Raw genomic sequence first — 12,668 nt, 5'->3', positions numbered from 1 at the left:
TCATTCATTTACTCATTTAACATTTATTGAATACCTGCTCTGTCTGCACCAGAACTCTGTTAGGCATTAGGGACTACAGTGAACAAAGTAAGTGTAGTTTCTACTTTCATGGAGCTTACAGTCTAGTTGGAAATCTTACATGAAACAAGTACAGAAATAAGTCAACAACTGAGATAAAACAAAAGCAATCAAATAAACGGTGCTTATAACTTTGTTTACTTAACAAAACTATGGTTTCCTGCAGAGAAGAAGTGGTTTTACCTTTTTATCTAAATTTTGATTTGTCCTATAAAAGAAATTCAATTAAAAATGTAAAATACAGAAGGTCTACTATAGATCCACTGAATTATTATTCCTGAATGTTATTTCTGAATTTGTGTTTAATGTTGAAATGACAAGGCTTTTTTTTTGAAAAAAAAAGTGCTAGTTATTGTAGAAATACCTTTAACCAAGGCAGTTTCCAGGGGAATTAATGACCACTTCAGGTTAATGGTCATTGGATTCATGTTCAGCCCTCAATTAAACTCTGAACTTCAATTGTTATTACTTAATTGACTTGGTTATATTTCACGTCAGCATTTCAATATGACCTTCCTTTTAAAAAGTAAAAATTGCCCTGACGTAGTACCATGAGTCTTTAGTTGAGCCTGACATTGTTGCAGCAGTCCACACTATCTTTATATATGGTTGAGCCTAGAATTTGCTTAGCTTTGCTATCACTAGTGTACTTCCCATTATCCTTGCCTATAAAATGAGACAGCTTAGGATAAATCCAAGTGATGAGGGAAAAGGGATGAAAAAATAAATATATCTGTTGCCATGATTATTATTAATATGCCAAATAAATCCACAGAGATCCTCACCACTTTATCCTAATTGCAGGGAATTAGACAGTTTTAACGAATACCTTGAGTAATTAAATACTATCAAGGTATGCTTATTTTAAAATGTTCCTATATTATCTTTTCCTTACAAGTGACTCCAAATTGTTAAGTAGATGAAAACTTAAATCTCCTTTACCTATACATTAAACAATAAGAACAAGTTGGATTTATTTAAACAATGAGTTGGATTTTATATAAAGTGAGTATGACACCTAGATCGAACTTTGCTATACTAACTGAAACAAATTAAGGCATCAAATGAGCATTTCCCTTCCCCTGTACTGTGGAAATGTTTTAAAAGTCTTTTTGAAGTACTTTGATCAGGCTTTGAAATCATTTTAGTGGATTACTATTGTATGAAAACTGTAATTTATAGCGCTTGACCTAAGCAGCTCTTTGTCTCACAGCCATATTCAAAACAATAGCAGGAAAGTGAAAAACAGAAGGCGAACCCAAGTTGTTCAGGTTATTATTTAATTCATAATTCCATCTTCCTTGTTTAATCTTTGGAATCCAGGCATGTTCTTAATAAAACAGGTTCAGATGATGTTTACTAAATGTAGGAAGGTTAGTTTAGAGTAGCAAGATTAAATGATCCAAACACATGACCCTTCCATAACCCACGAGTGACTTTACACAGACAAGTTCAGATAGACGCTTCCCATAAATGGTGACGTTGCAGGCAAACTTCTATTGTTTGCCTTTTAGTTTCCTCTCAAGTTAAGTTTGCTTTGTTCCTTAACCCTAATCAAGAATGTGCCTATTGAGATTTTTCTCCTCTCATCTTGTCACAAAATAGTTACACTTTAAGACAACTTGCTCCCATCAGATCACATGAAAATGGCAAGCTACCCCCAAGATGAATGAGCTAGGAGTGATTCGTTAAATTATACAGACATTTTGCTATTTTAATCAGCTGAACAACAACACTCAGGCTGAAAGTAGCTATAAAACCTTACTTTTTTTTTTCTTTTTTTTTGCTCCAAATCATTTACTGAAGGCATGAACTTCAAGCCATATTTAACCCTGTAAAATCTTATCATCTTAGTTAAAATTTTACGATCCTCCTGGTGCCACATATGCACTTGAGTATTTAGGCATGTGGAGGGTGCTTAAGTTGTTTCTCCCCAAAGAGGTTAGGCCAATTGCTCCCAACGCCCCAACCAGACGTATGCATCGGGACATATTTTCGTCCTGGGATCATGATCTTTTAGAGAGAAAAAGAGCCCAAGAGTAATGAGAAAATGCAGGGTACATGTCCATGTGGAGGGAAACTGGCAAAGGCCAGCGCAGGGGAAGATGACGTGGAAAAAGTGAAAAGTGAAGTGAGAAAGCATATGGAAGCAGTAAGGATTTAATGCAATTGAGACAGCAGGTCTCTAGATGGGAAGAGTTAAAAAGAGGAGGCATCTAAGGCATCTTGGTTCCAAAGAGAAAAGAAAGCAATGGGTGTACCTCCCCAGTGAGAAGCAAGTGAATTAACTGTTCACTTCAGCATTAATTAGTATGGCCCACCAGGGACCATTTAGGTAGATTACCTCATCAGGGTTCTAAGCAGTCCCCTGGTGGCCTGAGTGAGTTAATGCACCCCCTCAAGACCAACAATTTATCATCTTTTCCAGGGGGAATCAAGCCTTGCAGATAATGAACAGGTACACACACCTACAGTTACAAAAAAATTATTTCCCCTGGAGGTCCAGCTTTCTACTTTAGACCCCTGAGACTTTCCTTTTCTTTTAGATTTTAGGAGTGTTGTAAAGAGCTGATGTATGCTTCACTAGAAGGCAAAAGAAAAAAAAGGATATGCAAATGTTTATGGTTTTTTTTTTTGAGGGGGTACAGATGTGAGGTGGGAAGGAGTCTGTGCAGTTGCCTTACATATCAGTACTAGATCAGCTTTGCTTTAAGTTGCTCTGTTTCCAGACTTCAAATGGTCTCCTATGTGTTTGTGAGGGCAGATGCTTGGCAAGTCTGTATATGCCAGGGAGAACGTCATTCAGTTTTACGTTTTACACACGCTCCTGCTTTCTGGCTTTGCATAATTCATTAGCATGGTGTGCGGAATGCACCATAAAACAAGATTTGGCTTTAATGTTAACGTTCCAATGACGACAGCAATAAAAATAAGTTGTCATTCCGTGTCTATTTTCTGGGGCTGATGTTTATATTGTCTAAACTAAAAAAACCAAACAAGCAGACAACGCATAGAGATGGAACACAGACAAGTATTTTTAACAGAGAAAGAAACAAACCAAGGAGACTTTAAGCTTCCAGTTGGGGAACATGACTACCTCTCTCCCATACCCCTCCAATTCAAAAGGAGTATAATAATCACATTAGTTTTTATGTGCGAAAAACTTACTTTTGACTAATTTGTAACCTTATTGTAGTGTGTACAGTTTACTGTTGGGTTCTTTCTCACGTTTAAAGGGCTAGATTTTAAGCCTTATTCATAAAGAGGAGGTAGCGCCTTTGCTAGGAACACCAGTACCTTCTCACAACACATTATGTCAGGGCAACAGGTAAAAGAATAAATATAAAATGCAAGTACCTTTTTTATTTTTTAATTTATTTGTTCACGTTCATCATAAATTTGTTTAATGTAAAATAAACAAATCCTTGACGAGGGTTTAACAGGATTCTCAACATCTGTGCAGATAAATGTAATTTATTCCTAAAGAAAAAACAGTTAAGAACATGCCAGGAAACCTGCTTTTAACATTTTTGTATAAAGTGTGTGTGTGTGTGTGTGTATCCAGGCAATACAGTAGTGGTTTCAAATCATTCTGTTTCACTCAGAAGCCTGCAGGATGAATTTTATACTGAAACAGAAGTTTGCCTGATACTTCTTTAGCATTTCATCTTCTTCCTCTCTCTTTTGATTTAATGCACCCCACTCAGAGTTAAAATCCACACATGTTTGGACCAGGTTTGTGTCCTTCAAAAGGAAAGGCAGCAGGCATATTTTTCCAAACCTTCTTTGGTAGAAAATGAACAAAGTATAAATGACATATTTAGTCTTTTGAAAAAAATCAAGCAACGTATGTAAGTTACAGCTGTCTGCAAAAGTTACATTGTTGTTGTTAGTATTTGCCAAATCATCTATTCAACATTATAAAAGTTATGTTTTATAATGCTGTAGCAAATATTTTACTAAATACGTTTTGGGTACAGATTAATATTCAACTTCCCAAAAGATAGGTTTATTATTAACTTATTGATGTTTCGCTTTAGACTGAAATCTGATTTGCAGTACATAAAAGTACATGAAAGTGAATAAAGTGAACAAATAGAAAAATCTCCTTTATTTTGCTTATTTAAAAACTGCTCCAGGTTTATTTCTGGCACACTTAGTTCATACAAAGCTAAACATTTCTAATGCTGAACTTATTTGAGTGTTATATAATTACATGGTATAAAATGCATACACTAAGCAGTATACAGAATGTGCCTTTAAAAAACTCCACTCATAAAAATACTAACTCACGTACATACTGACAACTAACCATGTTTAAAAATAAACTCTTCTCAATGTTGGGTCGTCTCCTCTCGGCCCCCAATCTAAAGGAGTGTGGTTTCCAGGCACAATGGAACTAATACTTTCAAATAAGATAAATCGAAAATATTTGGTGTTCAAAGAACATTATTAAAAGAGGAAATTCTCATCAAGTGTATTTTTGCAGCTTGGCTTACTGTCACAGAAGTCAGGAAGCCGTAAAGATTGAATACAGCAAACACACAGCATAGGCGGGCTGCCGTCAAGGTCTTCTGGAGCTCTGCAGGTGAGTGCAAAGGTGGCTTCGGACTTTGTGGCTTCAGCTTTCCTAGGTTTGTGCTAGATTATTCCACGATGGTAATGCAACGCTGGGTCTCTGTGAGTGCACATGAAGAGAAAGGGAGAGGGAGAGAGAGTGAATGGAAGCTTAGGGAAAAAAAAAATAAGAGGGTGATTCGGTAACTGGGAGGAGAATTGAAAAATCACACCTTTCAGTCTTCACATTTTTTCTTTTGTTCAGCATACAAGGAGAAACCATCCGGAAGAAAGAAAGATTATGACTATCTATAAACTAATTGTTTGACAGAGACAGAAATGCTGATAATGAGTGGGTTGTGTCTGTAGTTCTTGGCTGTTCACATCAGCAAGGGATGAAGGAAAACAGAAACTCTTGATATGTTTGTCTAAAGAGGTAGTGGTGTGACTACGGGCAGCAAGAGTTCAGCTGAAGTTCAGGGCAGATGTTGCCAGGATCTTACAGTGCAGGAAAGTAAAATTGCTTCCGGATTCACCTTTTCCTCCCAGCTTCTCTTCCAGGATCTTCAGGGTCAAGCTATGCTGTGGCATAAGGTGACAATGTTCGTAGGGAAACAGGCTTTGAGCAGGATGCCCCTTTCCCGGTTGCAGTCCAGCTCCTGGATAAATCCATACCAATAGATGACTAAGCCTGGCCCAAATCTGTAAAAACACCAGAAAATAACACACACACATACATGGTATCAACAGAGCTCTTGAAAAAAGTCACCTTGGGGCACTGATAAGATGACTAAATGATAGGACTGCACAAAATTTTTGTTTTGGTTGCTACCATTATGACTGAAAATAGCCAAACTTACACCAAAGAGTTCACATAACACACATACTACCTGCTTGGATGGATGTGTTACCTTTCTTGTCAGAAACCTGAAGTATTTCAGATATAGAAACTCTGAATCTTACCTTTCAGTAAGGTGTTATGAGCTTGGGCTGATGTGACCACCTAGCTGATGCACAAATTCACAGTGCAAACAGGGATGAGCTGGGGAATGCCTGTCTTGGGATTTAAGTCTAACATTTAATGGTACTATTTAAAAAAAAAAATTAAACTTGCCTAATTGCAACTAAGAAAAATAAAAGACTGTTTGAAAACAGAATTTTAAAAAATGCAACAATGTATGGTCCTCTTCTGGCTAGAATGTTCTACTCATGCACCCATTGGGCTGGAAGTACTTCCTGTCATCCATGTGACACACTGGGTCCCTTTACCGTCTGCGTTACAACTTCTCTAAGTGTGGCCCTGGCATGAAGTTTGGTCATTGGTGCTTATGGAAATGAGGAATAAGGTCATGTAGGCTTGTGACAAAGTATAGACAGCCACGGGCTTAATAAAACCTCAGCATTTCTAAGCTGTGCCTCTGAATTATCTGCAGTTTTGTTAGCAGTGACTGATCCCCGCCAGGCAGACTCAGGAAGTGGCCCTATAGACTACTTCACCCATCAGGAAGTTGAGACCTTTAGGCTGGGTTCATAAAGATGTAATCACTATCAATCACTGCACACACAGAGATGTTTTGCACATCAGTTTCACGTTTTTCGTACCGAGGGCACTTAATTAAAGGGCAGCACTACTTTTGGTGTAGTGTTGCAGGAATTTTACAGTGTAATAATAAATTATGAATGTTGGGTTAGTAAAAGGATGTCTAAAAACAGAACTGCTTTCTGTATTCTAACATTACAGCAGGCTGAACCATGCTAGGCCAAAAAGCTTTTTCCTTCCATGATTTATTATACGCTGTCGTGTACTTGCCAAAACTAACAATACAGGATGGGCTGCGAGATGCTGTATGCACAGGAACAAGTTCAATTGGATGTCATGGCCTGGTTTATTTGGGGATTCACATTAGTGGGGTAGCCAAGTTGTATTCAAGATTATTTAAAACTTTGGGAGTCCCCTCTGTGCAGGTACAGAACCATGAGATGGCAACTCATCACTTGACCTTGTTCTAGAAGAAGTAGGAACTGGGTATAATTAGAAGCCTTGGAGCACCAGGCCCACTGAGATTTATCAGCTGCAGATGTTCTCTCCTTCCTCAGCTTCCCTAAAGAAAAGATTCCTTTGAGGTCAGAATTAGGCTACCTGTGCACAGGTGTGTGGGTCCCCAGGCTCAAATGCATACAAGACGAAGCTCACACCTGCAGAAGAACTTGCTTCCATTTAACCGAGGGTTTCTTAGTGACTTTTAATCACAAACACTTGTCTGTAATTGGAACATAAACCACTGGCACCTTTATTTTACAAAGAGCTCTATGATTAGTGTCAAATGATCTCAGATTTGTCAAAAGAAGTCTGGCAAGAACAGAAAGATTTGTGATTCCGTGGACTATGTCTGAGAAGCCTCAAACTTTCCCATCACTGAAGCACCCCTGAGTCACGGCCTTGACAGATCTAACATTAAGCTTAACACATTCTTCCATTTTATTATACAGCCATTCTGGAGACCATGATGTTCTTTAGAAAGGCACTAATATTTTCACAAAGGAAGAAAAAAACTGTGATCTAACAAGTCACAGAGAAGAACAAAAGAATATATGGAGGTCATAAAAAACAAGCCCAGTATTTTAAAGATTTAATAAAACAAAAACACATATCACCAGCACTGAGCGAGTGAGAGCAGCCTGCACTTTCTCTGAACAGCTAAATCATAAGCCAGAGGACACGAAGCATGACAGCTCTTTACGAAAATGGCATTTTCTAGGCAGAAAAGCCAGGCTGGGGAACACCTCAGTGCTCAAGAAAATGGACTTGTTTCACTTGTGAGGCAACAGATATCCTGCAACTCAAAAAGGTTTTGCAAGATTGTGAACCTGAACATTTCATGTAGTGGTTCACAACCAGGATTCCCTAAAGGTACCAACACAGATCTATTAACATTTTGAGTAGGATTCATTAATAAGGCTCTACTGTCTACCTACGTTTTATGTTTCTTATGGAACTGTGTTTAGGTTAGATAACATTACCTCTGTCAATGTAGCTCAAAACCTCTGAATGACAGTATGTCTCTAATTAATTAAGAACGAGGAAGCACAACTTCCCTTTGTAAATAGAGATTGATAGGCTTTCAAATTATGTGGTCTTGGGTGACAAAAACAATAGGGACTTTAGAGGGTGACAAGTTTGGAAATTTAATGGCAGAACAAGATCTGGCCTTATTCCCAGCACCTACTTTAGTGCATTTCTGAGCCTTCTTCAACAGCTCAGAATCCAGAGATTATCAGATGCTGACGAGATAACCTTTCAGCAACCTACCTGTTTATGAAGAGGCTGACCACATTAAGCAACTGTATATAATCAATTTCTTGGTTATCGGAAGTAACAGGAGGGGAAGTTTTGGTTGCTAATTTGAAATACCAAGCAATCAAAAATGGTAAAAGAGGTGTAAAATAGGACCCTAGAACATTTTTATTTAGGTCAAATGCACACTTCTGGATTGAACCATTTCCCTTTTTTGATGCCTATTCTCATTTACTGTGGCACCACTAGACAAAAATGAGGTCCCTGGGAAGGCAAATATAACCTTTGTGACCAATACAAATCAAAGAGACGTTGTTAACAACATTGAAAAGAAAACAGAGTCCTCGGGTCTGAGATGTGCACAGCAGAGGTTGGTGTGCTACTGAGATTGCAGCGCTCCCTGCCAGCTGGGAGACACTCAGGAATGGGTGTCCATGGACATCCGAACTGATTCTGGAAACACTTTTTAAAGTTGACTATAATGTTATGGTTGCTATACTCTTGGTCAAATAATAAGATCAAAGACCCCCAATGGAGTTTAAAGACTCCTGAGAAGCAGAGACTAGAATGTGAATGACGTTTGAAAAGTAATTTTGCTTGCAAATAAAATATCAGCAAATTAGCAAAAACAACAAATACTGCTTGAAAAAATGGGAGGTTTAAGTCAAGAGCCATCAGAGACCATGAAGGCAAGAAAGAGGAGGTTTTTCATAAGTAATGACCCCTTATAAATATGTTCAAAATGTGTTTCTTGGCTGGGCACAGTGGCTCATGCCTGTAATCCAAGCACTTTAGGAGGCTGCAGCAGGCCGAACACTTGAGGTCAGAAGTTCGAGACCAGCCTGGCCAATATGGTGAAACCCCGTCTCTACTAAAAATACAAAAAAATTAGCCATGTGTGGTAGTGCTCGCCTGTAGTCCTAGCTACTTGAGAGGCTGTGGTGGGAGAATCTCTTGAACCCAGGAGATGGAGGTTGCAGTCAGCTGAGACTGCACTACTGTACTCCAGCCTGGGTGATAGAGCAAGACTCTGTCTGAGAAGAGAAAAAAAAAAAAAAAGTGATTCTCTGGTTTCATTCCATTTTATTTAGAGAAATTCAATCAGAGACGGCAGAACTAAATCTGGCCCTTCTGTGTATACCTGTTTCCTAGTGATTATCCCTCTGTTTCACCATTTGTCTGTTATACTGGGACCCTGTTGAGGGTAAAGACCATATTTTAATTGTAATTTAATTTAATTACATTATTTAATTTAATTTAATGTTCATGTCCTCCATGCCTAACACAGTGCCTGGCACATGAAAGATACCCTCAGCGACAAGATGGGCAATACAAGGTTAGCACTAAGATGGTCAGACAGCGTTGCATTGGTTATAGAATCAGGGCGAATCCAGAGACAGGGCTGCAGGCAGAGTCAGCCATTGCCTCGGCATGGCAATTTTATTAATGACCAGAGTGAGCACACTGGTGGCATACATAGTGAAAATCATATAGTTACAACAATGTTAATTATTAACATTTTCACCCCACTTATTATGTGCCCAACACTGTTCTAAGCACTTTATATATATAGAAGCACTTTATACATATTGAAACACTTAATTTCTATGCCAACTCCGTGAGGGTGGTACAGTTATTATCCCTGTTCTACAGGTGAAAAAAGCAAGGCATAGAACAATTAAGTAGATTGCCTAAGGTCTCACAGCTAAAAAGTGGAGGAACCAGTTTTAGAACCAAGGCAGTGTGTGATGCACTCACTATGAGGTAGTGATCGGTTTACTAAACAGGGTGATAGAATGTTAGACTTTAACCAGAAAAAGAGAGTCAATGTCCTTTGCAATGGTCAAGCCACACCTAGGGCATTTTGGGGAGTTCTGGTGTCATATTTTAAGGGGAATATCTCCAGTTTGAAAGTCAACCAAAGGATAATCCTAGGATATCTGAGGCATGGTTAGAGGAAGAGTATGTCTGACTTAGAAATGAAGAGTTAAGGTTCACTAACACACTCATCATGTTCTGATTTTGAGAGTGCTCTTGGGAAGGAAGGATTTGATTCATGCTGTAGCTCTCAAATGCAGACTTAGGACAATGCTTGAAAGTAGCCAAGAATTAGATTTTGATTCAACACGAATAAAATTTTTTTCTATAACTGAAACTTTCAAAAACATGGAGTGAGTGGCCTTGCAAAATAGTGACATCAGTAGATCTATTAAATCAAGGCTGGGCTTTCATTAATTTTAAAAAATTGAACCAATGCATACAAATTGGGAATGTTTACACAAAATCCTGCATATTTAGCTTCTTTTGAGAAACTAATCGATCTGGCAACAAGCAACTGGAGATAAGTAACAGCTGCCCCTTTCAGATATAACCTAGGTTCGCAGGACTGCCACAGTCCCCACTGTTCTCTGTCACTTCCTGATGCCGAGGATCAGTGCCAGGTATACCAACTGAGCTTCTTGGCTCCTAACTTCCACTATACGCCAGTACTCCTCCTTGCTGCATATGTAGGATGCTAAGGTTACATAAAATAAAGAATTCTCCATATTTTCTCCAGTTCTGTTGTTTTGGTAAACTTGGTTATTGTGTTCCTGAAGCTGCATATTTGAAGGAGTTGGTTACAAGAACACTTTGTCAGTCAAGGTGAATTCCTGCTGACAAGCAGTGAAGAGACACATAAAAATGCCCCAACTGTGAGAGTCCCTGGCTGTTTGGTGTTGGGGCTAGCAGGCTTTGTCGATCTCAACAGGTGTTGAGGACAGTGCAGGAAACACAAATGCTGCTTCCATTTTGTTCAGTTTAAAAAAGGCAGTGAAAGCTGTTAATGTATTTTTAAAAGATCACCACCAAGAATGTTTTAAAAATGGCACTTCAGTGAGTAAATTCTTAGTTTTGGAGAAAAATCTAGCTATCCTCAGATAAGCCCTGAGGATTCCAGATTGCAAATGTTGGACAGAATATGATATAAGTGTCTTTCTGTTCAAGGTTTCCTATAACTCTCTGAGAAACTCAGTGGTTCAGACAGAAAATTTGGCCCCCCAAATTCAGGAAGAACTTACTCCTTTTTTTTTTTTTTTTAAAGTATAAAACAAAATACTCTCCTTTTCTTGCGATGTCTCTAACACTATCCTATAATGCAGGAATTACTAGGATGGCATTTTTACTTATAGAGAATGGAGAAGATTATTAACTTTCTATTGTCATACTTTTCCTCAAGGCATCCTCTTCAGAGACTGTTGAAAAGAAAGGTAGATGAAGGAATTTAGAGGTTTCTAATCATACTATTAGATATCATCTTGCTAAATTAGCCCCAATAACCCCTAGTTGGTTTCCTGAAGCCAGCTGAGCTTCTAGATCTCCATAGATTTCAGGGAGCCCTTGACCAATCATTATGTCTATAAAGATGCTAAGTACATATAAAATAACATAAGATCTCAACAATCAACAACAAACAGGTAACTAACATTTACTGAGCAGGCAGTGTTTCAAGAACTTTTACATGTACAGACTAATTTGGTACTCACTACCACCCTATGAGGAGGGCACTGTGACTATCCTCATTTTACAGATGAAGAAACGGGGGTCCAAAAAGGGCCAGGTTTTGAACCCAAGCCGCCTGGCTCTACGGCTTACCCTTGTAACTACTGTGCTTTACTGTCTCATTATACCTTGTGTTTATATAGCATTTTATAAGTCTTTTGACTCTGAAAAATATTTACTACACCTGGATAGGTGATAGGCAGGCAGGGGTCCAGAAGCAAGGCAACTGATCAAAACCCCAGTATATGAGTTGGGATCTACCTATCTACACAGGGAATAACTCTTAAGTTTGATGTCAGTAGTTTCCCACTAAAAAGTTTAGCTCCTTATTTCAATTTAAGTATCACCACATTTAGGAAGTAGATGGAAAACCAACCCATAATTCTGGCAAAAGAAATGAAAATAATTACATTTGAGGGAGCATATTTAAAACCTTTGACAAACAGGTGGAAGTAAGCTAGGGAGTGAGAATTACAGAATCACTGCGTAAAGTTCAGAGAAGAGAAATGTTGCCCGCTGTGAAGGGGTTCAGAAGTTATGGGGCAGAATCTAAACATGAGGGAAGAGGAGTAAATCCAGAACACTGCCACAGCTGGTTCGTACACATGGAAATAAATAGCTGGAATAAGTTATGAGGAAAACTGAGGGAAGCAACGGGTCTAAGTGAGCATATGAGGTAGAGATTTGTTTTCCCAGAAGAGAAGGTTCAGACTTGTTAAACAGGGTTGATACAGTACGCCCCGAAGGCCCAGTTTTGCTCCTAAAATACCTGTAATATACAGATGCATCTTATGTTTGTGTCATTAGCTTGGCTTACCCATGTTTTCAGCTCTATGAGAAAACCACTACATATATTTTTAAAACTAGTATGCTTTTCATCTCTTTTGGTAATAAGACGGTGAAAGGTATGGGATTTATGTACTATTACACAATTTGTCTCTCTACCTATGATCACAGAAACTCCTGAAATTGACCTAATACTTTTCTTCCCGATGAGCTGAATTACCATAATTGCATAAAAAAGGATTCTCAGTGCAGTAGAGTCCTACACTATAAATCTGCATCAAGTCAATGAAACAAACAAACAGTTCTCAATTGAAGGATGACAAGTGGACTACGGAATGGTTTGATAATTTTAGTCAAGCTTCTTGTTCATGAGGGTCTTCATCAAACAATAAAAACATACAGAAACCTTCGT

General features: G+C 38.4%; 1 protein-coding gene across 3 annotated transcripts in view; it reads right to left on the bottom strand.

Moving 5' to 3' along the window:
- Positions 1 to 3,860: 3,860 nt before the first annotated feature.
- The window catches only part of CDIN1 (CDAN1 interacting nuclease 1), a 227,003-nt gene continuing 218,195 nt past the window's right edge, over positions 3,861 to 12,668 (bottom strand). For all 3 annotated transcript variants that reach the window (XM_008017111.3, XM_008017110.3, XM_038009811.2), the window contains 2 exons: positions 5,172 to 5,337; positions 3,861 to 4,756 (listed from right to left, as the gene is read on the bottom strand). In XM_008017111.3, coding sequence (XP_008015302.1) covers positions 5,208 to 5,337 — 130 coding nt within the window. In that variant the 3' untranslated portion in view covers positions 3,861 to 4,756; positions 5,172 to 5,207. The remainder of the gene's footprint in view (positions 4,757 to 5,171; positions 5,338 to 12,668) is intronic.

Source organism: Chlorocebus sabaeus, chromosome 26 (genome assembly GCF_047675955.1).
Source record: "Chlorocebus sabaeus isolate Y175 chromosome 26, mChlSab1.0.hap1, whole genome shotgun sequence".
NCBI lineage: Eukaryota > Metazoa > Chordata > Mammalia > Primates > Cercopithecidae > Chlorocebus > Chlorocebus sabaeus.
The sequence above is the reverse complement of the archived record's forward strand: the minus strand, read 5'-3'. Positions and strand labels throughout refer to the sequence as shown.